The sequence below is a fragment of the Lepidochelys kempii genome, chromosome 6 (assembly GCF_965140265.1).
Source record: "Lepidochelys kempii isolate rLepKem1 chromosome 6, rLepKem1.hap2, whole genome shotgun sequence".
NCBI lineage: Eukaryota > Metazoa > Chordata > Testudines > Cheloniidae > Lepidochelys > Lepidochelys kempii.
This window is the reverse complement of record NC_133261.1, coordinates 118246552-118274450: the sequence shown is the minus strand read 5'-3', so window position 1 is coordinate 118274450 and position 27899 is coordinate 118246552. Positions and strand designations below refer to the sequence as shown.

The 27899-nt window shown below is 40.5% G+C and overlaps 1 protein-coding gene across 6 annotated transcripts in view; it reads left to right on the top strand.

The window, feature by feature from the left end:
* Positions 1–27899, top strand: part of BRF1 (BRF1 general transcription factor IIIB subunit) — a 237048-nt gene that overhangs the window by 109885 nt on the left and 99264 nt on the right. For all 6 annotated transcript variants that reach the window (XR_012159588.1, XM_073349848.1, XM_073349847.1 and 3 more), the window contains exons 7-11: positions 1399–1492; positions 15810–15936; positions 19149–19188; positions 19279–19371; positions 20168–20446. Coding sequence is in view for 5 of the 6 variants with exons in the window: in XM_073349848.1 (XP_073205949.1) it covers positions 1399–1492; positions 15810–15936; positions 19149–19188; positions 19279–19371; positions 20168–20446 (633 nt within the window). In the remaining variant the exon portion in view is untranslated. The remainder of the gene's footprint in view (positions 1–1398; positions 1493–15809; positions 15937–19148; positions 19189–19278; positions 19372–20167; positions 20447–27899) is intronic.

Sequence of the window (27899 nt, the reverse complement as noted above, 5' to 3'; positions counted from 1 at the left end):
TTTTGGGGTTTAGTCATCAGATGGTGACTTTTCGTCTCTTAGCTGAGAAGTTTAGATACCCTTTGCTCTTATGGCCTAAATGTGCAGAGCCATGTTCAAATCCAGCAACTTCTTCATCCAAAGCATTTCCAAAATTCAACCTTTTATTTCTGTCCATGGTGCTAAGACTTTTGTTCCAGGCCCTCATGTTCTTGCAGCTTGTTTACTCTACCCTCCTCTCGGTATCCATATCACTCACTCTAATATGTGCAAAATATAGTTGCTAAGATCATCATCCTTCCCTGTTGCTCTGCCCATGTCACAACTCGTTCCCATTTGAAATCCCTCTACTGGCTCTGCAAATTGAAGCTTTTTGTCCTCACCTTTGAACCTACCCCTCCTTTCTTAATCACTTTTATTCCCCATTGCATAGTCCCCATCCCCTCTAACTTGCCAGTGATACTAACTTTGACCTCCCATTTCTCCTCTTTTCCCACAAATATCTATATGCGTTCTTTTATGCTGCCCCTCATGCATGAAGTGCCCTCCCTGAACTAATCTCGCTTCTCTGCAAGAGACCCATTTATGCTCTAATACCTAAAACCCAGCAACTTAGGTTAGGTTGAGTCAGGGATAGCTGATATGGTGAGGCTATCAAGAAGCTAGTTTGATTACATAGGCTATCTCAACACTTTACATTATTTGCAAATTTTAAGTGTGTACATATGTAAAAGAAAAGTTTTTTTGCAATAACGCAGAACACACAGATAACCCATGTGACCACACAATCTTCTTGGTACCCTCACCCTCTCTCTCACTGTTTGTGACACTTAGTTTTGTATCTTGTTTCAAATCTGAGTGTAAACTTGTTGGGACTGGGACCATGACTTCCTCTGCATTGGTATATCATTTAACACCATGGAGTCCTGATTCCATGAGCCTTTGGGTACTATTGAAATACAAATAGTAATAATAGGAAATAATCTTTTACTGGTACTGACAACTACCTAGATGGAATCTATATCTTATTTTTGGCTTCTGGTAAAGGTTCTAGGAGAGCAATTTATTGATGAAGACCAGATTGCTACTGAAAAAAATTACATTTTTTTGTGTATGGAACAATTCTATATTCTTGTGTTGTATTTGAGTAGCTCACTTTGGCTGCCAAACCCAACTAAAGCATAGAATTTTACAGAACCCAGTTTGCTGGCTTAATTTTATTGAATGGGAAGCAAAGTTTGTACAATTCAACTTAATCACCTGAATTCAAGTATACAGCTGAACATCAGCATTTGCTGTTCTTTAACTGAAGTTGAGAGCAGAGATAGAGTGTACTTGCATGGCTCAGTGTTTTCTTCTTTCTTGTTCTTTGCTCTGCTTAAATATCTTTGTCACTGACTTTCTCTGCTCATTCTCTAGCTCTTCTAGTGGCAGCAAGAATGCATGATTTCCGACGTACTGTTAAAGAGGTTATCAGAGTGGTCAAGGTTTGTGAGTCTACGTTAAGGAAAAGGTCAGTGGAGTTTTATTGTTCTAATCTTTTACTTAAGATACTGAAGAGTAGTAAGTTCTTGTGTGTGCATGTGCGTGCGGCCAGGTGAGAGAGTAATGGATTATTTTTCTTTTTAGAAATTCCAGGAACTATGAAAGTAAAAACTTGGTTTGCTGGTCAACTTTAAGTAACATTTCTTAGTATTTACATAGCATTTTCTAATTCCGGGTCCTCAAAGTGCTTTACAAAGGTGGGTGAGAAGCATTATCCCCATTTTACGACTGGGAAAATTGAGGCAGAGTTAAATGACTTGCGCAACATCACACAAGATTTAAGTGGTGGAAATGTCAGCAAGGTTCTTAACTGTGCAGGTGGAGTAAATGCTTGATCTGCAAAGCTGCGAATGGTGTGGGTTTACTGCATTAACCCAGTATTTAGTCCCTAGTGTATCTTGTAATTTTGTAACTGATAACACACCGCTTTACAAAATTTGTAAAATTTTCTGTAGAGTCATGCGCTTTTAGTAGTACAGTGATGATGATAAAATAGAGCTATGGCCTGAACATAATAAAAATCAAGCTTGTAAAACAAGATGACAATTTAATGTAAGGTCCCAAGTGCTTGTGACCAGAACCTGAACATGGAAATTTCCCATGTACCTTTTTGTCTTTTAATTTTGAAGACACTATTCTGTAAAAGTATTTTTGGATTCTTCATATCAAGGTAAAGAATTGGAAATCAAAATACTAAAAGAAGGACATACACTAAAGAAGACCTAGTAATTGCTTGCATTTTTCATTAATGAGTAAACAAAAAATGAGTACAACTGGAAGATTGCTAGAGAGTTCTAACTTTTTTCCCATGAATTCAGTAAAAAGTAACCAAATTGTGAAATATTCTCCCATTCTTCTTCGAGTAGTGTACCTATGAGTGCTCCATGTTTGGATATGCCTGTGCCTGTGAGCTCTTGCTTGGAGATTCTCGTCAGCAGCATCTGTGGGTCCGTGCCTGTGTCCTGGATGCCCACGTGCTCTGACACGGGTAGATAAAGAGGGGCAGATCCACTGCCACTCCAGTTCGTTCTGAACCGCCTGGGGCTTGAGATGGAGCGTCTCAGTGTCCGCTTGTGTTAGCCACGTGGCTGGCTACTCATCTTGCTTACATTTTATTTATTCTTAGTATTTTCTTTATTTGTGTTTGTTTGCAGTTAATTTAGCACAGTCAGTGCTTTTGGGGGGGCATGTCTTCCCCCCCCCACCTTTTTTTTGTCACCCACTTTGGGCCTTCTTGGACCTTGATCCGTAGCCTTGAGTATGGGTTATGCCCAAGACCTCAGACTCCAAACCCTGTCAGACCTCCCACGTTCCCACCAAATGTAAGATCTCCTTAGGATTTAAAAGCAGACCTGGGAAATTGAGAAAGGACAGAATTAAACCCCTGTATATTGGAGTGGCCTCCTGCCTTCGATTCTTTGATAAGCAAAGATTCTGGGGGCCTTATGGGACTGTCAAAACCTTAAGAGGAAAAGACCCAACCTCCCAGAATGGGACAAGAACAGGGGAAAGTCATCCCTGCAGCCTGGATCTCAGGCAACCTCATGTCCTGGTAAGGATGCTGCCGATGCTCCTGTTCCTTCCGGTACCAACTGTGGCACCGACCAAGAAGTTGCACACTGAGAAATCCTCCAGAGTGGTGCTGTCTTTGACATCGGACTCAGTGCCTTCGAAGCATAGAGACTAGAACCAAGCCAAGAGCCTCTCTACAGTTCAAAGTAGCCAATTACCAAGCCCTTATGGCAAAGTATGACTTCACAAACTATTTACATCTTTTATTGATTACCTGCCTCAGGATTAGAAGGCGCAATTTCAGGCCCTTATTACAGAAGTCAGACAGTTGCCAAAGCATCTCTTCAACCATTGCTCGATGCCACCAACAAGGCCACACATGCCGTGGCTACAGATGGGAATCATCTTTCCCTAGCTAGATGATTGGCACCTGAAAGGACATTCGTTCCTCAAGGTTCAGACTGCAAACATGAAAGCCCTATCTCTATTTCATTCACTGAGTCTCCGCTTAACATGGAAAAGTCTACCCTCTCACCCATTGAATATATAGACTTCATTGAGGCCGCTCTGGATTTCTTCACTGTCAGAACCTATTTACCCAGGGACATATTTGTCACCATGTCCAACCTTGTTATAAAAATGTAATAAGAGTCCACAAACCACAGCAAATACTTGCCTACAACTTTCTGGTCACATGGCATCTTGTACATTTGTGACACCCAATGTATAAGACTACATTCTCTGTGTCTGGTTTCAGAGTAGCAGCTGTGTTAGTCTATTCGCAAAAAGAAAGAGAGTACTTGTGGCACCTTAGAGACTAACAAATTTATTTGAGCATAAGCTTTCGTGAGCTACATCTCACTTCATCGGATGCATTCAGTGGAAAATACAGTGGGGAGATTTATATTCATAGAGAACATGAAACAATGGGTGTTACCATACACACTGTAAGGAGAGTGATCACTTAAGGTGAGCTATTACCAGCAGGCGGGGGACGGGGGGGGGAACCTTTTGTAGTGATAATCAAGGTGGGCTATTTCCAGCAGTTGACAAGAACGTCTGAGGAACGGGTGGGGGTGGGGATAAACATGGGGAAATAGTTTTACTTTGTGTAATGACCCATCCACTCCCAGTCTCTATTCAAACCTAAGTTAATTGTATCCAGTTTGCAAATTAATTCCAATTCAGCAGTCTGTTTTTGAAGTTTTTTTGTTGAAGAATTGCCACTTTTAGGTCTGTAATCGAGTGACCAGAGAGATTGAAGTGTTCTCCGACTGGTTTTTGAATGCTATAATTCTCTGTGTCTCTGAGCCTAGTTCAAAACAGTCTGCATCCCCAACACAGTCTATCCAAATGGGTTTCTGTACCCCAGTGGGCCTCAGAGTCTCTCCTTGTCCTTTCATGATTGAGAAGGACCTGGAGTGGTGATGGGTTCTCCTCCCCCTCCCCCCGCAATATTACTCTCAAGTCAGAACATGCAGGCGCAGACTTGCAGACACTGCTGTTGAAAATCTCCAAGCAAGAGCACAGGGCGGTGTGTGCATCCTGACGTGGAGTACCCGTCAGGGGATACATCTTGAAGAACCCCAGTTACTGTACAAGTTAAGTAACCTCTCCTTTTTTTTTTTTCTTTCAGTAGGTAAATTTGTCTATCTCCAATATTACCAAAATTTTGTTACATTTTGTCTTCGGAGGAAATTTTTTACCCAGTGATCAGCAATAGAGCATCTAGGTGCAACTAATTAATTAGATATTAAGTACTAGTTTCAAATGTAGTTCACTTTTCAGTTGTGAAAAATAGTTGTGGTACAATTCCTAATCTTCAAAATGGGAATGATGATATTTCCGTAACTTACAGGGTTGTTATGAGGATAAATTCATTGTTTGTGAGATGCTTGTATGCTATGATGATGGGGCTATATTAATACTAACATCACTTTTCTGTCTGGTCAATGGGCATGTTCTTTAATACACATTTTATAATTCATGATTTCTGCGCTTAATAATATACTTTTAAGATGATATATTTAAGTGTTAATTTTTATTAAGAGTAATAATAAGCATAGCAAATTGCAGTTGGAAGTAAATTTAATGTTGACCAGTTTAAGTGAAGAAGTCTTGTTGTAAAATTCATGCTTTGAAATGTTTACTCAAGTCATACACATCAGCTAAAATGACAGCGTTATTTACTTTGACAAGGTAAATGTGACAGCTGAATATTTTCAGGGAGCTATAATTACAACTGTATTTATCATGAATCTATAAAACTTGATTGATGTTTTTGAAATAAGAGCACATTATATGGTATTTAGCTAAGGCAAATAAAAAATCCCTTTGAATAAGTGTTTCTGTAGCCAAGGTTTTTTTTGTTCCTTTCAAGAATTAGAATCTTGAAATATCATTAAATGGAAGTGTCTGAATTAATAAGTACTTGCTTCACATGCTTAAATATCTTTCTCATATGAAGTAGAGTTTTATTTATTTTTAATTATTACTGTTTCTGTGCTGTATTGTATTAAGAACTGTTATCGCTTTGTGTAGATGGGAATGGGACTAGTTGTAGGTACTAATAGACAATGTTAAAATATCATCTATACTGCTGAGTACTTTTCCCTGAAAATTCTGAAACCAAACTACAAATTGTAGTCAAAGTTATTAAAAATAATAATAGTATTTCTGAGCCTCCTGATTGTGCTTTACTATTTGAGTTATTCTTCCAATTTGTTAAACTGCTGCTGAAGGGTGGATTTGCTCCTGGATTATGCCAGTGTCTGAGGCAGAAAATGTGCCTTGAAGGGGTTGGATCAGGACAATGTGCTCTCAACTCCGTCACTGCGGTTGGTGTTACATGGTCATAACAGTGGGCAGTGCGGTTTGGGGAGATGGTGTGGTCAAGGCACCTGGGCGAGATGCCCATTCAGTGTAAATCATGGCAGTTTTCTACCTATGGAGCCACTGCTATAGGTTATAGGTGTCCTCCTTCCCTGGGAGATAAATCCTAATCCTCTGTAGCATAACTGCCTCTGACAGTGCAGGCTGGGTCAGTTTACCCTCTTCTCTGGAGACTGGGGTGTATTGGGCCTTACTTATTAGCCTTAGGGCCAATTAATCTGCCAATGCTATTTATCAGAACAGTAGTTCTCAGCAGGAGGCTCACAGATGTGTGACATTAATGGGTATTAAGTAATTCAGATTCTCCTTGCAGAATTGTTCATCTGATCATAAAAAGAAACCCATTTTGCAAGGTAAAAGCAACAAAACATAATGGTGACACAACAGAGCCTGTCACTTGCATTTAAAATAAGAGATCTTAATTACTTTCAACTTGTATGTTTGGTTTAAAACCATTTTCTTTTTCTTTTGGCAGGGCTTCAGTAAATAACCTTAACAATCACTTCACAAGGCCTTGTAGCTTTGTAATTTGAGGCACAGAATTCAAAAGTACAACTCATCCTAATTGTTGAAACAAAATGTATTAAATATTTATAAACGCACTGAAAATTCTATCTGTTTCATCTCCAGTCTAATTGGAATAATATTGATTTATATATTACTTCATAGGTTCAAGGCACTGTACAAATATTAACTAGTCAATTTTTTATTTTCTCTATCAGTTTTGATGATACAAAAGAATTGGCTTTTAAATTCCTCAATATTTTTATTTGTTTATCCCTTACATTTATATCTTTAGATAATGCACCTGTCTCCACTATCTCCTTTTTTCTTCAGTCAATATTTTCCCCCTTGTTTATCCATTTATTCACCTGGTGCATATTGCTAAATGCTAACTTGTAATCTCTTTGGAGCAGCGACACAGTGTTTGTCCAGTATCTAGTACAACAGGGCCCTGATCCCTGTTTGAAGATCTGAGGCAGTTTTTTCAATGGAAATAAATAATCTTATTTTTAAACTTCAGTACAGTAGTGAAATGTCACTTAGAGGAAAGTGGAACGTTACACCAGAATTGTTTCAAAGCATTTGCAGTGTATGGATTGCAGTTGGTTAGAGAGAACCTCTCTACTTACAGCAAAATTTTTCTGTTGACCAACCCCCTCTCCCCACACTCCCCCCCCCCAAAAAAAAAACAAAAACAAATCCCAAGCCATCATTACCAAAAGCTTCTGCTGTTATAGATCTGGGTGAAATCATTGGAAGAAAAAATTGATAAATTGGTCAATATGCTTACACTATGGACTCTGAAAGTTTCTTCAACCCAAGGCTGCATGGGTAACTTTTTGGAAAAGAAGTAGTCCATACATAGCGTGTATAAATCTGTGTTGACTGCAGCTGCCCCAATTTTCAGTGCAACAGTGTGTAGCTCATATGGACTTCAGGTCCAAGCATGCAGCATTCCATCTTGATCTGAATGTCTTCTGCCACCAGAGGTAGAGAGGTGAGCAGTTTGATATGCAGGAGTAATACCAGGATGTGAGAGGACCAGAGATGCCTGCATAGCTAGGGAGGTGGTCACAAGGTTAGAAGTTCCATAATGTTGAATGCTGTACTAAGGTTAAGAATATTGAGGGAGAAGATATTAAGTCTATTAAGATCAAGGAGAATGAGGGAGAAGGCAATGACTCCATTGAGAAGTGTGTGTTTGTGCTGTGGGCAGAGCGAAACCCACACTAAAATTGTGTGAAAGGTAATTGGAGAGATGAATTTCTCAAGCATTTTGAGAAAGGGAAGGTTAAGGGAGGTACAATCGTATGTCAGAATCAATTGAGGTTCTTTCAAGATGATGTCGTGTGGAAAGGTGACTTTTAGAAAACTGGGAGAGATATCGGAAGAAGAGGAGTTGTTGATAGTGGTGGTAGTCCACATCCTTCTCCTGCATCATTAGCTATAGAGAGTCACCAACAACTGCTTTGCTGAATTAAGAAATCGAATTCGAAAATACTTAATGCCCCACCAAATGTGTATGCAAATAATTTCAAAGTGGTTTATAAGTGGATGAAATCACTTCTAAAAAATCTTCTCAATCCTCTGGACTAACTTCCAGCTTGGCTGTCCTTCCCGTGCCATGCAGTACCTTAGTAGTTGGGTTGTCTGTTTCTGTTTTCATGGGAAAAAGTTACCATTTTCTGTGGGTCCAATTTCATGTGTAACATTTCATTTAAACCTACTTCCCACAAAACTAGTAACAAATTACCAGTACATTTCAATATTTTAATTTCTCACTTACTTACACAGCATAAAAAAAACAACCTATGTCATCAAGTCTCAAAGTCTGTGTCTGCAGCCTTGGGTTTGCACTAAGGTGCTAAAAATAGCCATGTGTAGATGGGCTCTGAAACCCAGCCTCCTCCCTGTGCTTCAGAGCTGGAACGTCTGCATGGCTATTTTTAGCACCATAGCGCAAGCCCAAGTCTGCAGACACAGGGTCTTCTTTGTTTTTTTGTTTTGTTTTTGCAGTGTAGACGTACCTATAGAGTTTAAGGCTAGAGAGGACCACTAGATGATCTAGTCTGACCTCCTGTATATCATGGGCCACTGAACACCCCCACCCACCACCCCTGGCCAAACCTCACCAAACCCCAAGTATTTCAGCTTTCTGGAGATTAAGGGTGTCATAAATATAAAGGGAAGGGTAAACCCCTTTAAAATCCCTCCTGGCCAGAGGCAAAATCCTGTCACCTGTAAAGGGTTAAGAAGCTAAAGGTAACCTCGCTGGCACCTGACCAAAATGACCAATGAAGAGACAAGATACTTTCAAAAGCTGGGAGGAGGGAGAGAAACAAAGGGTCTGGGTCTGTCTATATGCTGCTTTTGCTTGGGATAGAACAGGAATGGAGTCTTAGAACTTTTAGTAAGTAATCTAGCTAGGTATGTGTTAGATTATGATTTCTTTAAATGGCTGAGAAAAGAATTGTGCTGAATAGAATGACTATTTCTGTCTGTATGTCTTTTTTGTAACTTAAGGTTTTGCCTAGAGGGGTTCTCTATGTTTTGAATCTAATTACCCTGTAAGATACCTACCATCCTGATTTTACAGGGGTGATTCCTTTACTCCTATTTACTTCTATTTCTATTAAAAGTCTTCTTGTAAGAAAACTGAATGCTTTTTCATTGTTCTCAGATCCAAGGGTTTGGGTCTGTGGTCACCTATGCAAATTGGTGAGGATTTTTACTAAACCTTTCCCAGGAAGTGGGGTGCAAGGGTTGGGAGGATTTTGGGGGGAAAGACGTGTCCAACTACGTTTCCCAGTAAACCCAGTTAGAGATTGGTGGTGGCAGTGGTTATTCCAAGGACAAAGGATAAAATTAATTTGTACCTTGGGGAAGTTTTAACCTAAGCTGGTAAAAGTAAGCTTAGGAGGTTTTCATGCAGGTCCCCACATCTGTACCCTAGAGTTCAGAGTGGGGGAGGAACCTTGACAAAGGGTATGTCTAAACAACAGTCAGGAGAGCAAGTCTCAGCATGGGGAGACAGACGCATGCTCGCTCTGCTCTAGCTAGTGCACTTAAAAATAGCAGTGTGGAGGAGAAGCGGGGATGCGGCGCACTCAGGGAAGGAGGAAGAGGTGATGTGGGTGGGGAGCTTGGCTGCTGGTGGGTGCAGAGCACCCACCAATTTTTCCCCATGGGTGCTCCAGACCCGGAGCACCCATGGAGTCGGCGCCTATGAGTGGGTCAGGTGGGTTTGTACTTGGGTGGCCAGCTCCAACTGCTGCCTGTGCTGCTGTGGCCATCCTGCTGCGTGGAGCACACTAACTTGAGCAGAACTAGCAGGTGTCTGTCTACCCACGGTGCGAACCATGTTCCTCGCTGCTGTGTAAACATGCCCTAAACTATGGTGTGCCATAGGCAGAGAACAGACGGAATCAAGGTGCACTGATGCCCAAAGCCTCTGTAATGCCAGGGAAATTATTTTAGTGAGATATACCTAGATGCTTCCTTACGCCACCAGCCGTACAACACTACTTGTTTACTGTCTTTGATATCTTCTGTACAATAATTACAATTTATGAATACTGTCTTGGCCCTGATGCTGCAAACAGTTCCCTAAGTGCTTGACTTTCTGCATCTGAGTAGCTCCCTTAATGTAAGGTTAGGCTGTATTTCTATTCTTTTCATGGAAATCATATAGCGTATTCAAAGGGCAACCATTAAATTTCATAAGTGTATTTTAATTTCCAATATTAACAATGCAATCAATGTAATAAGATTCCAGGATTGTCACTCTGAAGTCTAGAATGTCTGTTGAGTCAGTGTGAAGTGATGGAAACAGCTGCAAGCATGGCTGAGAGCTCTTTCTGTTTAGAATGTCACCAGGTTCAGTCATCGCTGGGGTTTGCAGTCTGTCTAATTTTTAAGTTCTGAGACACTCTGATTTTATGAAATACACTTTTGCGGTAGCATGGCTTTCAGCTACTAGTGTTTTATAAAGTGCTCGAAACATTTCAGTTCTTGAAGTAACAAATTCCTTTTTTTAAAAAAAAAAGTTTGTTGGGACTTTTACATTGAAATTCCAAGAATCCAAAGGATAATTTGTGACGTCAATGGGATTACCACGTGTATTAAGTTAAGCACCAGTGTAAGTGTTTGCAGGGCTTTAAAGTTTACGATTAACAACTACATAAGTGTTAGAGCTTATAAGTATAAGCACATGTACAGGCATATACCTTTTCAAGGTGCTAATTTTTTAATACTAATGATATATTCACAAATATATATTTTAAAAAATATATGATCATCATAGTCTCAAGCCTGTGAAATATTAGACCATTGTCTTTAATAATAATAAAATATAGTATATTAGTTTATTACATAAGTAGTAGCGTGTAAAGTGTGTAACCATTTCTCTGATATCTGTATTCAGTGCCTCTACAAAGTGGGGTGTATGTATGATATTGATGCATATATTGTGTGTGCATTTAAAAAAAGGATGATAATGTAAAAATAGACTGATTTATTTAGCAAACACCTTGTAATCATGTCTACCCAATCTATTGTATCACCTCTGTGCCAACTTGAAGTCTGAACCTGCCTCATGCTACTGAATACAATACTATGGGTCAACAATTCTGAAGGAAGCTCAGACAATAAATGATGGGGCACATATATTAATATTCTGAGACTTTACTAAAAGGCAAATCAGTTGACTAACTCTTCAGATTCTACAGATAGCCTCTCAAGTCAATCTGTTGCTCAAAATGTTAGTAATGATATTTCAACTTACAATTAATATTATATGGATGTGAAAAAATATTATTTAGAATTTTGAATTACTGTGTTAAATATTTCTTTGTAAAAAGAGATAATACAAATAGTAATTAAGCATCTCTGTATACCACGTAACTTACAATGCAGTTTTCCTTTGGTATCTGATATAATATTCTGAACTCTGATTTGCATCCGATGAAGTGAGCTATAGCTCACGAAAGCTTATGCTCAAATAAATTGGTTAGTCTCTAAGGTGCCCCAAGTACTCCTTTTCTTTTTGCGAATACAGACTAACACTGCTGTTACTCTGAAATCTGATTCCTGTGTAACTCTTTCTCTTTTTGTTTATGTACTAAAATACCCTTTAAAACATTTTAAAAAGACAAGTTGTAATAGACAACATAAAATAAAATGTTAAAAGTACATATCCTGTGTATGCATCTTTAAAATTTCCCTCCAGAACCACAACGCTTTGTTCTTCTTTCCAAAGCTCCACCATTGCTACTCCAATGTGCCTTTCTTCCATGCTGTTCGCTCCCCAGAATTGGAGTCAGGCTTTTGTGTATGTATAGGCAGTCAGTCAGTTGGTCGTGTATTAGTACTGGAAATGTCTAAAAAAATGTTTCTGGCCCTCTTCAGTCCTTGATGGCAGCTTCAACTGATCCCCCCCCTCTTTGGGGAATAGGTGGGAGGAGTCTCATGGCCTTTCCTACCTTGTACATTCTATCCCTCTCAGATTTTGCATTTCCTGGAACTCTCAAAAGTGTTTGTAGTCTGTACTTTAAAAGCCCTTGAAAATTTGGTTTTCAGTGAGTGAACAGAAAAACTGAATTGCTAAGTGAGCAGCACTTGGGCATCCCCATCCTTCCTAGCTGTAGGTAGGGCTAAGAAATCCCCTGTGGAAGGTGTGCATAGGTGAAAAAATTTTAGTGCCCATAGCTGCGTGATGGCTGCCTTGGTTTCCTTCAGACTTGCCTTGTTTTTTATACTCCAGTAAGATCCACAAACCAAACCAAGTCTCAATAAAATTCCGCTGTTGTTGAGCTGTGTGCAACATTTCTGAACTGAACACAGAGGGAAAGTATATTTTTGTACATATGTGGATTGAACAAAAACAGCGGAACAGATTTTACTGTAACTTTTCCGGGGGGATAAAAGTATATGTGGGGGATGCCTGTTGGCACAGACCAAACTCTGGACAATTTTGGCCCCAAAGGAATTTGTTTTGAGATGGTTTGTCCTAAACCATTTTAAAAAAAAAAGGGGGGGGGTTGTGTTTTATTGGAAGTTGCATTTCAGCCTTAACTCTAGTGGTTGCTACTGCTTCTGCTACAAATAGAAAATAGTTGTCTGCCAAATTTCAGTTTTTAATGCCTTTTTTGACTTGGTGTCAAGACAAATAATATCTTAATTTGTACATCTACTTATTTTCCCTTTACACATAGCTTAAAACTGGCCACTCTGATCTAATTTTTCTTTAGATGAAAAGTGAAAACAAAATGAAAGTGAGATATAGTTTTATGTAGAATTTCATCTAGGAAGTAAATTTTATTATGACAATTTCATACACCCTTGAAATTTAACATGCAACAGTTAAGGTTGCATCAGTATTTCGTAACTGCAAAACTAATGTTGTCACGTGTTTTGCAGTATGGACTACAGTGTTTAGCAATTTGTGAACTTGATGGCTTATCTCAAACACTGACCAATTTGGTGAAAGGCTGATATCTTGTACATAATTTAAACAATGTATAATGGTGAGATATTTCAAGCAGGTAGTTAAGGAAAGTAGTTACACTACTTTTTAGCTATATATAAATAAGTATGTGCACATGCAAGTGTGTGATATATAATATCTCCCTCTCTCTCTCACTACACATTCTCTGAAGACCTGATGCTGCAAGTTCCATACAGGTGCACCCATGTGGAACTGCTTGCAAGATTGGGCCTCAGGTAGCAACCGAATTTGGGGCAGGAACCAGGTGTATTTGTGTTTTGCACAGTACTTTGTTCAGTGGGGTCTGGTCCTGATTGTGGCGTCTGGACACTAATATAATAAGTATTTAGTATATGAATTTATGAACACTGTTCAGGCTGTGATAGAAAGGGTCATGTATAAGTGTTAACTACAAGAGGATGGCTGATCTTGTGGTTAAGGCACTGGACTAAGACTTGGGAGGTATGGGATCCGTTTCTGTGCTGCCTATCTGTGGCCTTGGGCAAGGCATTTAATCTCTCTGTGCCTCAGTTCCCATCTGTCAAATGGGGGTAATAATACTTTCTTTTTACCACCCTTTGCTTCTTTCCTACTTAGATTGTTAGCTCTTTGGCACAGGGACTGTCTCATGTTCTTTGTACAGTGCCTAGAACAATGGGGTTATGGGGGCTACAAGTAATATAAATAAGAATAATGCATAGAGGCATTGTGGTCTAGTGCTCTGTGTCCTTTGGCAAACCACTTAGCTAGAGCTGTCTGGAAAAATGGAATTACCATCCCGTGAAACATTTTCAGGTTTTGGAAGAATGTTCATCCCAGTTCAGGACAAAAAATGAAAAGCTGGACATTTTTCTTTGAACAAATTCTGAAAAATTCTATTTCAGGAGAACTGAAACAATATTTTTTGGCTTCCTGGCTGCCCATGTGGAAGGCACTTGTGAGTGGGAGAAAATGAAACTGACAAGAGCCTTCCTGGTTATCAGCTGGGGAGCTATCATTTTGCGTTCCCAAAGTAAATGTTTCCTAAAGGAACATCAAATTTCTTTGGCCAAATTTGAAATTTTCCAATGGAGAATTTCAATCTTGTGAAAAGGGCATTTTTGGCCTCCCCAAAATCATTCCACCAGCTCTACACTTTACTGCTCTGTCTCATTTTCTCCATCTGCAGAAAGTAGAGTAGTACTTAACCACCAAATGTTGAGACTGGTGGATGAAAATGCAACAAATTGGTCCTACGTAATTTCTTTTCTTTTGAAAGATTTCAGAGAGATTCTATATTCTTAACATAGTAACTTTTAAAATGGAACCACTGAACAAGTGCTAATTATATTATTACTATTTACTGTATATATTTACAAGTATTCATGTGTGTCATTTATTCAATGAACAAATGACCCCTTTTCTCCATTGCAGTCCATTGTCTTCTGTTTGGGAAGATGGGTTGTTTCAAAACTGTTGAAATTATATTATTTGTAGACCTGCTTTGTGTAAATTAACAGTAATGTTAATATACTAAGAATAATTTTAAGCTTATTCCTGTGCTATAATGATAAATACATATTTTAGTTTGGAAATTTGGTGAATTTTTATTAGGATTAATAACCCTGATTTAAGTCAGCCAGAAAGTAGGCATTTATTTCTCCATGTGGTTTTTCCAGTTATCACCTAGAGTGATTGTGCTGTTCCAGTCCAGAGCAATAGTCCCTCTAATTTTTTACGTTCATGTGCAGAATGAATTTTGTTATGTGCATCAATATGGAGGTGATATATGGTGGGGGTGGGGCCGAGGGGTTTGGAGTGTGGGAGGGGCTCAGGGTTAGGGTGCGGGGTGCGTGAGGGCTCTGTCTGGGGGTGCAGGCTCTGGGATGGGGCTGGGGATGAGGGGTTTGGGGTGTGGCAGGGGGCTCAGGGCTGGGAAAGAGGGTTTGGGTGTGGGGGGATGAGGGCTCTGTCTGAGAGTGCAGGCTCTGGGGTGGGGCTGGGGATGAGGGGTTCGGGGTGTGGGAGGGGGCTCAGGGCTGAGGGTTAGGGCATGGGGGGGTAAGGGCTCCAGCTAGGGCTGAAGGCTCTGGGGTGGGGCTGGGGATGAAGGGTTCAGGGTGTGGGAGGGTGCTCAGAGCTGGGACAGAGGGTTGGGGTGTGGGGGATGCAGGCTCTGGGGTGGGGCAATAGATATGGGGCTTGGTGTGCAGACTGTCTCAAAGCTGCGGCAGGGAGAGAGGATTCTCCCCAGCCCTCTCTTGCTGCAGCAGTTCGGGGCCAGGGAAGAGGTGCCTCTCCCCGCCAGAGCTGGGGGAGAGGCGCCTCTCCCCACCTGCATGGCCCTTGATAGCCTGCTGCGCAGCCATAGAGCTTAGAGGGAACTTAGGTCCAGAATCTCTCCTTGACAAAAACTTACTGTTTCTTACATACTGTATCTAATCAAAAGGCAGTTTTGTCATGTATTTGTCATGTCATTTATTTATTTATTTAGGAACAGATGAGACCATCAAAATCATTTTGATTTTTGTGTAGCCTAGTGGATAGGGCATGGATTGGGACTTAGTAGACCTGGGTTCTAGTCCCAGTTCTGCCACTGATCTGCTGGGTAACTTGGGGCAAGTTATTTTACCTTCCTGTGCCTCAGTTTTATTATCTGTAGAATGGGGATAATTATATTTATCTCCTTTGAAAAGTGCTCTATAAGAGCTGGGTGCTATTATTTTTTTTTATTATTTTATTTATTTATTTTATGATCTATTTATTTGTTTGAGCCACAGTCTCTTGGGATGACACGCTTAATCTTTAATTTAGCAGTTTGTCAACTTTTGTAAAACTGCTTGTTTAAAAAAGAATGTTCTAAAAGATACCACAATAAAATATTGTGTATTTTAATTTTATGTATATATGTTAGGCTTACAGAATTTGAAGATACACCAACGAGTCAGCTAACTATAGATGAATTTATGAAGATTGACTTGGAAGAGGAGTGCGATCCTCCTTCATTTACTGCTGGTCAAAGAAAATTAAAGATACAGGAGGTGAATTCTATCAATACTTTGTATTTGGAGCTGCTTGTGGTTCTGTCTCTGTTTTCATCTTTGGACTTGATAGTGTGCCATGCCATGACTGACCAATTTAACCTTAGCTATTCCTGCTTCTACCACCATATTCTCATGGGGAGGGTGGGAGGCATAGGTGGTGGCATCCACAAACAAACTTATATTTTTTTCTGTACTGGCTGGGAGATAGTCTCTAAGGTGCCACAAGTACTCCTGTTGGTTTTAATGTGTGGCTAACTCATTTATTTGAGCATAAGCTTTCGTGGGCTACAGCTCTCCATCGGATGCATAGAATGGAACTTATACACACATACAGAGAACGTGAAAGCTTATGCTCAAACAAATTGGTTAGTCTCTAATACTAACACAGCTGCTACTCTGAAACCTGACATTAAAACCAGCCACATATTAAAAGGTGCGGTAAGATTTCTTCCACACCATTTTCACTAACTCCTCCAGAGAATCAGACTCATCCAGATTCCTGTCAATAGTAGCCATAAATAGTAATTAGTAGATTACTATAAATAGATTCCATAAATAGATTCCTGTCAATAGTAGCCCTTCTTTTGAGGGCCCAAACCATATCTGCAGTCTTAGCCAACCACTGCAAGAACAGGGGAAAGGGCAAAGTCACTGCTTAGCTCAGTGCAAATCCGGGGAAGTTGGTGATTAAATATCATGGCAACAGCTGTACTTCTGTTTTTAGTAAAACTACTTATTTTTTCAAGGCATTTACTGCTGAGCACCTAATTTTTATATTGTGGATTCAGGGTTCAGTACCCCATGACCAGTCTTCATCCCCACTGGGAAGACGATGTTGGCGTGGGTGCCAGATCTCCATTCTGAGCATGGTTCTCTTAACTACTTTTTTGTAGTTGCGTCCTGCCTACCTGCTCTGCATGAGTCTTTCCACTATGCTCGCCACCTCATACTAGTGTCAAGATTCTTTTTCCTTACAAAATTGGGGCCTCTCATTCGACCAGCTAAGCTGATTTTGTTGCATGTGAACCTTGAGGAGCTGCCTGATTTTTGCTCCTCTCATATGTGCTACATTCACTCTTCTACCCTACTTAGCAAAGGTCACAGCTGGAAAAGTACTTGTTTGTTAATTGGATCAAAAAATGTTGCAAATGTTGTTCTTGCTAGCGACACCCTTGGTTAGGAAATGAGGCATTACTTAAAATTTTGTCTAACTTCTTGTTATACAAAAATAAAATACTGGTGTTAACATTAATCAGATTGCATAGAATTTGTTTCGTGATACAACATGCAGTACTTGAAAGACTGGTTTTATGTGTGGCTTAGTTCATTTGAGGAATACTGGCTTGACAAGTATTTTATATGAAAATATTCTGTAACCGTCCTAAATGTCGTTTCAAGTTATTTGCTATTGAAAGTGAACATCCTTAATATTGGTAATGTTATGATGTCCTCTGGAGATTTTACACAAAAGCCTGGTTAGACATTGTGGGTCATATTTTTAGACCTCAGTCTTCACTTACATTCCTGCCCACGCACATCTGTTGGTGGTGGTTTCCTGCCATAGCTTGTTCATGTAGTGGTGGTAGGTTCTAACTTCTGCAGCCATGTGGGCTTTGTGTGTGCAGATTCTGTTACTTGTGTACACTATTGTTAGCATTGAAATAGTGTGCCTGTTCAGGGGAGGGATGTGTTTACTCACATGTGGAGACCAAGAGGAGGTCCCACTAAAAGTCTGTCAGCAGATAAACGTTGCCATGAAATAGAGCATGGCTTTTTGAGAAATAGCCAATTAATAATCATATGCACCAGATTGGTTTTATTAGTATAGTTACATAGAGGAGTATGTTATGTGTGTGCTCTAGATGATTTTTAAAAATATCAGTTATATATGGAGATGCTAGAGTACAGTTGACAGATAGTGTCAGTAAGGTTGACAGTTGAAAGCTAGTGCTCCAAAGTTTTGCAATTACTGGTTTTTTTTTATTTTCATTTATTTTTAATTTGTAACGTTTGAATGAAATACATTTATAATCTGAACACTACATTCTTCAAAGTTCTTGAGTACTTACAACTCCCATTTATGCTGTGGATGTTGTGTACCTCTGAGAATCACCCAAAATGGGTTTTGTCCTCTATTATAAAATATTTTAGTATTTTTTGGCACCATCAGAGAGCACATACATGTATCCAGGTAATTTGCAATAAACAAGAAAGAGAGGGTCAAATTCTCTTCACTTACGTGAGTGTAGACAATGAAGTTGCTTCAGGTTCACACAGAATTGAGTTTGTTGAAATGGAGGCTTGCTTCTTCTTAGCACATCTTTTTGCCTAATGTTGAATTTGTGACTTAGTATGTTGGAGTGAAATTAATATACTGTTACAAACACAGGATTATTACTTAACCGCAGAATCAGTTTGTATAAAATACTATATTTAGTGTTAAAATACAGTTTGTACAAAACATGACCGCATCCTGTTTTAAGATGCGATATTCTGGACCACAATGTTAGAATTCGGAAGTATTTTCGTACGAGAAACAAGCTGGACTGTGAGGAGGAGGAGAGTCCCTGTTTAAACACAGGTATCTGAAATACTAGACTGAGAAATACAAGAATGACTGTTAACATTAGGATGTTTCTCGGAGGCTGGATTTTTTTGGTCCACCATGTTCACTTTGAGCTGCTTATGGCCACGGATTTCCCCTAGGAGAATTCCCCTTGTGTAAGGGAAATCTCTTCCAATGCAACTGAGCTCCCCTATAGCTGATCGTCTGCTAGCATTAACTCCATTATGGACTTTACGATGGTGATGGAAGTTAGAGTAGGCACCCAGCTTCTGCAACTTCTCCTGGGGGTGGGTGGCCAAGAATCAGGGAGCTGCAACTGCAGCTGCTATTCTCCACTATGTCTGAGCTGTGCTTGGATAGAGGGGAGAGTTGGTGCCTCATTTTAGGTGAGACAGTGTGAAAGTTCCTCTCTGTCAGGTTGAGATATAGGTTTAATCAGTACTTTATTTCAAACAATATTTTGATACTTGTCTTTTGTCTGTCTGGTCTGTCCTAGATTACGAACACTTTATGGAAGAAATGTACATTACCATCTTTCTATAGTACCATGTGTATTTAAGTTTCTTAATAGAGGAACAGATATTAAAATGATTTAATCGTAGCATATTCATATTTCATTCTGTTACTCATTTTTTCTTTTCAGCTTGAGAAAGCGCTGTCAAAAAAGCTTGAAGATGTTGAAGGTACAAGTCCCATTCAATACACTGTATCACTTGGCTACACCAAATAACATGAATGGTTTCTGAACTTTTATTTTTATTTAATTGCCACAGGTGAAATATCAATTTACCAAGATGAAATAGAGAATGAATTAGAAAATAGTAGGCCAAAGGCAAAAGGAGTATTAGCAAATTTGACTAAAGATGGTAAGTATATAAAAGACGATGAATATTTTAAAAGTAGCAATGGGGGTCAAATCCTACTCACGTTATTTTGTATGATCTTTTATTATGCTATATACTGCTCCATTTCTTTGTTGTGTATTTATATATATGCAGTTTCATACATTATGCTGTGAAAAGTTGGGTGCAACAAAACATTTAAGTCTTGACTTAGACTGGAGTTCTCTGAGGAATGGAATGCATATTGCCAGCCCACAAAATACCATGCTTCAAATATCAGACATCAACTTGAGTAGTACTGGAATTTACCAAAATTGTATACATTTTAAAAAATAGAACTATTGTAATGGCATGAATGGCTGTGACAAATTACTCTCAAGTGCAATTTAACAGGGGTGGTGTTGGTACTTCAGGTTAACATGAAATTTACCCCAAACCAGTGGGCATGTACCTTTGTGCCTCTGTATTCCCACACAGAAGGTTTTCACAGTACTGTTTATAGGTTGAATATTAGCCTTAATTATCATGACAAGTATTTAGCTCTTATTACTAGAACTACTTACTTGCAGTATTATTGCACAATAGAAGCAATTTTAACTTATTATTTTCAGAAGAGACATATTTTAAACGCTAAAGCAATGATTTTAAAGCACATCTGGAAATTCCGTATATTCATACAATGTACTGAAATACTCTCTGTTCTTCTGCAGATTGTTCTCTAATGGTTTTTATTTTTTTAAGTGAGCTGCTCTTCATGTACTTAGTTTAGTAACAGATGGTATGAAGTTATTTGATTTCCCCCCCTCTCCCCCCATTACAGAATCTATAGAAGATAATACTGCTAGCGTATTTGGAGAGGAGGAGGCAGAAGATGAAGAACTGGAAGCAGCTGCTAATCATTTAAACAAGGACTTTTGTAATGAACTTCTCGATAAAGATAGATTAAAGAAAAATGAAGGGAGAGAATGCAAAAATGGAAATGAAACTCCTGTATGGCCACCTGCACTAGAATCTCTGCTTGGCCCACTCCCTACTGCTGCCAGCCTTGGGATAACAGAGTCTATACAAGAGTGTATATCCCCTAAGGATCGAGACCACAGTAAGTACAAGATTAATGTAAGCCGAAATTTAAAATAGAAATGTCAGACTTATGCAAACTGTTGTGGTTTCACTGTTTAATTTCCAGTTACTTGCATGGTTGTTGACATAGGAATTCTATGAAATGTAAATGTTATAGGAAGAGTGTAGAGACATAGGAATTTGCAATCTTGATCAGACCAGTGGTTCAACTGGTCAAATATTTTGTATTTGACACTGGCCAGTACCAGAAGTTGCTCAGGAAGGTTCAGGATTTATATCCCTTAAACGTAGTAAAACAGATTTACCTTGATATGATAGCTGATATGGATATTTCAAACAATGCAGTCATTATGTTGTTTTATTTGATACTTCCAATTAGCAATGTGTAACAAGTGGATTTTTTCTTTATAAGTATAATTGGAAATGAAAATCTTAAATACCCGTGTTCTAGGTAACTTTTTTTTAGTTCAAAAGAGACGCAACATTTTTCAGGAAATACTTTATTGGAGTCAAACAAGGAAGCTGTCTCCTTTTGCTCTTAGTCAAGAATCAGTCTATTATATTTAATTCATTCTTCAGTGGTTTGTAAAGTTGCAAATGTTCAAAATACTTGGCATACAATATAGCGTATGCTTTTCCCCCCTTGATATACATTTTTGTTAATATCTTGTTTGGCATGTTCCATTTCGTTTTCTCTGATCCCTGAAACCTTTTTATAGAATGGCACTCGAATGGACAGCATTAGCTGAATTGAACAATTGAAAATTTCTATTTTGCATGAGTTACAGAAGGCTACTACACACAACCAATGATTCAAGGAGGTGTGTTTGCCTTTTTATATGTAAACTGAAACTCTATGGAGCATTTTTTTCCCCTTCATGAATCTCAGATCTGAACATATTTGGTGAGAATCTCATTTTTTTCTATATTACAGTACATTTTCTGTTCCATAAAGCTTATCTGTCTTTGAATCTGTTCAGTCAGCAGATTCAATGAGTAGATCCAACTAAATGGACTGTGTCTTAATTTAGCTCTTATAACAGTTTATGTGAGTTATTCAAGATAGATGATGCTATCCTACTCCACAGCTAGACTGAAGGACCACACAAAATCAACCTTATACCATTTTACTGCTCATGTCACAGAACTGCAGCGGATGAGTATAATTTATTTTCCCATATTATGCACAAGCTAAATGATGTAGAAAAAATTGATTGTTTAATTAAAATTAATGGTGGGAGGAATAGATGGCTCACACTATTGGGATATGCATCACTTCACCTCAAAATCAGTGGTTCAGATCTAACAGAGGTCAGTAGTAGCTGAAAATTGTTGCTGTCTGATGGTTGTTCAATGACCTCTGAAAAACAAGTCTGTGGTTTCAGTCCAGTTCCCAGTGAACATGTCCGTATAATGAAAACCTCAATTGGCACTGTCATTGGCAATTTTAATGGAGGGTCCAAGGACTGAATGAATTTACAGATGGAACTAATCTGTCACTCCCAGATATGTTCCTCCAAGTCGGGCTTGAGGTTTGTGGGCAAAGAAATATATGGCAGCTTGGTCTGTGACTGCCCCTGTGTTCTACCGGTTCTGTAAAAAAAATAGAGGTCTATGGTCTTTGGGGCTGCCAGATTCATTTAATTTTTACAAGTGATCAACTGGGTTTTGGTATGTTTATTTTAAAAAAATATCCCTCTGGAAAATCCCAACTCCATTGTGACAGGGATTCAAATTTCCTTTATGTAGTATACCCAGAATGAATAAAAGATTAAATTTAGGTGTTACAGTGGGTTATTGTTTTGGTTGTAGTCTTTAGTCCTTCCCAAAGCTGATTCTTTTGGGTTGCAGGGGCCATATGTAAATCTCTAGCTTCGAGGGAAGGATATCTCCCATCCTCCTCACCCCAATTACCTTCCTTCTCCAAAAATCTCTGGTGTAGGTCCCCTTAAAGATCTTTTACTTGGCTTTTGCATGTGATATGTCAACTTATGATTGTGTCTGTTTCAGCTGTTTGAGGAAATATCTCACTGATGCAGCAGCAGTAGAAGACTCCCCAGAAACTGATAGTATAGACCAGACTTAAATGCAATGCTTAGATATTGAAGGACATTTAGGGTTATTCCCCAATCTGCAATTGTCAATGCAATATATGTGTGAATTTTTTATGGAAAGCACAGTATTTGAGTGAATTTGCATCACAAAGAGAGCACACTAGGTTACTGCATTAATGCAGTTAAGAGGCAGTATAATGCTCAATAGAAGCGATGCATTAGATTGTATTGTCTCTAAAAATACTTTAATCAGGAGGGACATTTCAGTTGGGTTTCTTTTTGAGTGTTTACAGTTGCTTCTATCTTGTTGATTTTTTTATTATACAAGGTATTAATCATAGAATCCTGCCCAAGGCTGATTCTTTTGCTTTGGATCTGGCTATTTTAATTATCTTAAAAGTTTCTTAGAAAACCCAGATTCTCCTTGTTGAATATCTTATCAGTAGCAATGAAGTACATGCTCCTGCGTACTAAATGAAAACATGAATTCACCCACAATGAGGCTTTGTGTATACCCTGTTTGTATATTTTAGTGAAATGCTTATAATTTGTAAAAGGAAGGGGATACTATATTCTGTGAATGCTGATCATGCTGTTCTAAACCATAAAGACGAGTTTATTACAGAACTCATGAGCATTGAAGTCCTGAGTGAATTGTGTTGTATCATAGCTACCCAACAGATGCTGGAAATGGAGAAGATCTGGTAGGTCAGCCAGTACATTTCTCTGCCAAGGCAGGATTTTCACTTGTAACATATTTTCTAGAATTTTGTTCATTCTAGTTTTAAATACCCCAAATAATAGGGTTTCCACTATTCTCTGGGAGATTGTCGTAGTCAAATACCAAAGACTTTATTTTCAAAGCATTTTTTCTGGTATTCTATATAAAATTTCTCTTTGTAATTTATTTTCCATTACTCCTACTTACGTCCCTTTGTACCACCCTAAATAACTCATCGTCTTCCTTAGTATTTACAGCCTTCATACATTTGTAGGCTATTATCCTGTCCTCCCCTTGTTGTCATTTAGCACAAGTTGTGCTTGTCTCAAAATATTTTGGCCAAGATGGAAAGTGAGAAAGGATTGAAACTAAGTGCGGCAGAGGGAAAATGCAAGGCTTAAATTGTATGCCAAATTCATACAAATTATCTTTGGTATGCTCGTTGGTATATCGTAAATTTTCATGAGCAGTCATTGTAGGGCTACATTAGCAAACAGTGTAGTGTGAGCAGGTGGTAACATGCAGCTGCACCTCCTCATAAAAGTAAACATCTTTTATAATCAAAAATAACTTTTGCAAGTACCATCTTGTGCCTACCCGAGCGAAGTGACTGTAAAGTACAGATTAAAAAAAAAAATCTATGGCAAAGTTTTTGTGCTCCCTGTTACTGACAACCAATTGTTTGTCATTTACATACATTTCCCTTGTATTTATGCCTTCATTCGTACTATTGATCTCATCCAGTACACACTGAAGTCAGAGAATCTTTCCATTGACATCAGTGGGTGTTGAATAAGGCCCTATGTAAACAGCTACCCCAAACAATGGCCTTTGTAACAAAAAATGAACTAATATTAACTCTATTTTGTTTTCTTCTTATTTTGTCATCTTTTTGTCTCTTACATTTTGTTTAAATGTCATACAAAAGAAACTCGCTAACAAGACTTAAAAATTAATAGATTAGTAATTCAAGGGAATTAAACATTAAAAACATTGGGTTTGTTTAGTCTGGAGAAAAGAAGACTGAGGGGGACATAACAGTTTTCAGGTACATCAGATTGTTACAAGGAGGAGGGAGAAAAATTGTTCTCCTTAACCACTGAGCTTAGGACAAGAAGAAATGGGTTTAAATTGCAGCAAGGGCGGTTTAGGTTGGACATTAGGAAAAACTTCCTAACTGTTAGGGTGATTAAGCACTGGAATAAATTGCCTAGGGAGGCTAGACAAAGAGCAGGTTAGACAAACACCTGTCAGGGATGGTCTAGATCAGTGGTACTCAATCCGCGGCCCAGTTAGCACACAGTTGCGGCTCAGCTGAAGTCCTGAGTGAATTGTGTTGTACACAGCTGCTGTATGCTAAAGGCTGCTGGGCCTGTGGGTCGGGGCTGTGGGCTTCCCCACCACCTGGTGTGGTGGGGTCTAGGGCCCTGGCTGTCCTGCCCCATACAGCGGAGTCTGCGCTTGGGGCTGCCAGGCCACCGTGCTCTGCACAGTGGGGTCTGGGCTCGGGGCTGTGCCGCCCTGCTGCCAGGCGGCATCTGGCGGTGTCCGGGGTCGGGGCTGCCGCATGGAGGGGTCAGGGTAGGGGCTGCCCTGCACCTTGGGTCTGTTCCTGGTCCAACTCTGTGGGCGGGCTGGGGCTTTGGGCATAGGGGTGTGTAGGGGAGTTTGGGGTGGGGTGCTGTGGTTCTTAACCTGTGGCCCATAATGATAAATAGGTTGAGAACTACTGTTCTAGATAATACTTAGTCCTGCCATGAGTGCAGGGGACTGGACTAAATGACCTCTTGAGGTCCCCTCCAGTCCTATGATTATGAAGTGCTGTTAAATCGTAATTACTTACATATGAAAAATAAAGCTACTAATTTATTGTCCCATGTTATTTTAAATATACGTGGTCATCAGGTTGACCAATTATGTTCCCAGTCCCAACTATTCTTTCTTTATCTCTGATTTAAGCATGCAATTGTTTTGATGGCTTTAAGCACCTCCTGTTGAAAGTATTAAAATGTGTGATCACTTAGGTGCACAATTGCTAGATTTATCTATGCAACACAGGGAAATCATTTTAAGAATTTGCCTTTAATGTATTCCCTGTATGGGAGCATCTCATTGGAAACTTTTCTGTGGAAGGACTTGTATCTTTACAATTTTTGAGAAGTGGGTGATACATCTTTATGCAAGCAAACCTTTCAAACCTAACCACCTATAATTCATGTATTTGGCAGTCTTGATAGACTATTGTATCTGTGATTGAGCCTTCCTTATGTTGTTAATGAGATGTGAAGATCTTGCTGCAGACAGTATGATAATGTCAGGTTTCAGAGTAGCAGCTGTGTTCGTCTGTAACCGCAAAAAGAACAGGAGTACTTGTAAAAAGAAAAGGAGGACTTGTGGCACCTTAGAGACTAACAAATTTATTTGAGCATAAACTTTCGTGAGCTACAGCTCACTTCATCGAATGCATTCAGTGGAAAATACAGTGGGGAGATTTGTATACATAGAGAACATGAAACAATGGGTGTTAACCATACACACTGTAAGGAGAGTGATCACTTAAGATGAGCTATTACCAGCAGGAGAGCGGGCGGGGGCAGGGGGGAGGGGCAAGACCTTTTGTAGTGATAATCAAGGTGGGCCGTTTCCAGCAGTTGACAAGAACATCTGAGGAATGTGGGGGGAGGAGGGGGGAATAAACATGGGGAAATAGTTTTACTTTGTGTAATGACCCATCCACTCCCAGTCTCTATTCAAGCCTAAGTTAATTGTATCCAGTTTGCAAATTAATTCCAATTCAGCAGTCTCTCCTTGGAGTCTGTTTTTGAAGTTTTTTTTGTTGAAGAATTGCCACTTTTAGGTCTGTAATCGAGTGACCAAAGAGATTGAAGTGTTCTAATGGCGTGGCTAATGTGATTAGGTCCTATGATGGTGTTACTTGATTAAATATGTGGACAGAGTTGGCATCGGGCTTTGTTGCAAGGATAGGTTCCAGGGTTAGTGTTTTTATTGTGTGGTGTGTGGTTGCTGGAGAGTATTTGCTTCAGGTTCGGGGGTTGTCTGTAAGCGAGGACTGGTCTGTCTCCCAAGATCTGTGAGAGTGAGGGATCATTTTTCAGGATAGATTGCTTTGCATGCAGATTTAGGTACCAGCAGTCCACAGGTGGCAGGTATCAAAGGCAGGGGAAGGCTAAGCCTACTCAAATAGCCTGCATGGCCCCACCCCCAGTCGCCCTCCTGCTTCTCGCTGCGCTCTGCTGCAGCTCTTCCTTCCCATGTAGCTGGGACCCGGGGCCAATGGTGCCGGAACCGGGGGGGGGGGGGGGGGGAGGGAGGGAGCCATAGCCCTCCCACTTTTTGAAAGTAGACAGGCCTGACCCGTCCACTTTTTCACCAGGGCAGACCCTGCCCCCTTGCCCTCCTCTTGTGCCTGAAGCCCCGGCCAGGCCAGGCAAGTGCGGAGCCCTTCTGGGCAGCCCTCACCGGCAGCTGTGGGGAGCCATGGTGGACCCTCCACCTGCCCGGGGGTACAGAAGGAGGGTCTGTGACTCCATGCCGGCTCCCCACAGCTGCTTGCACAGCTCTTCCTGACCCGGCTCTGGCTGGGCAGGGGCAGGCCGGGCCTTGGAGCCGCAGCCCGGCTACAGTAGGAGCTATGCGGGCAGCTGTGAGGAGTCGCGGACCTGCCACAGGCGGGCGGGGTGCCCCCCCGGAGCTGTGTCGGGGAGAGCTGCGCAAGCAGCTGTGGGGAGCCTGGGTTCCTCCACCTGCCCTGGGTGGGGGACCTGGGACACAGTCAGGGGGCTGCTTTTGCCTCCACGTGGGCCCCGCCCACACTTTTGGAAGGGCTCTGGTGCCCTTGCCCTGGGCACTACTGGGGGCTGGCCTGCAGCCAAGGACTCAGGGTGGCTGGAACCGGTGTTCGTGCCACCCGACACTCCGGGGCTGGGGGTCATGCTGCCTGCTCACCCACCATGCTGGGGGCTGTGCTCAGCTGCCTGCCCACCCGCCCACTCGGCACTGGGGGGACAGGTGCTCAGGCGGCCCAGGACTGGTGGGGGTAGGAGGGACGGCTCTGGTGGTGGAAGGGGAGTGGGAGGGGTAGGGCCCTGGACAGAAGGGGTGGGCCGGCCAGGGACTAGCCTCACCAAGTCCGTGTTCACCCGCTGCCCATGCTGGAGTCTTTGATATAAGTTACAGATGCATGATTTTCTTTCTTAACAGTCTATGTGAGTTTTATGTAAATCTTGTGTACAGTGTATATAATTTTACACTAAAAACACCAGTGCACCCCTGTCTACACAAACAGCTGTGTGCACATTTTCATTGAAGAATCTTACATATTTCTGAAAGACTGAGATGTTAGTTGCTAGCCAGGGGTGGCTGTAGAACTCGTTCTTCCCTCACTGATGCTGCAGCTCAGGTTGGAGAAGAATCTGTTCCAAATGAGGACCTCAACTCAGTCCCCCCTAAGCACCCAAGAGGTACATGCCTCAGAGGCTGTGCGTCCCCACACCAGCTTGCATCAGTACAGCTTTCAGGAGGTGGGAAGAAACAACCAGTTCAGCTGGTGCCATGCTGCTATTCCTCTGCAGGAGGAGGAGAGGAAGTACAGAGATGCAGTGTCCTGCTGCCACTGCTTTAATGATTCATTAGGGAGAGGTGTGCAAGAGAATAGAGTGGAGCACTAAGGGGGCAAG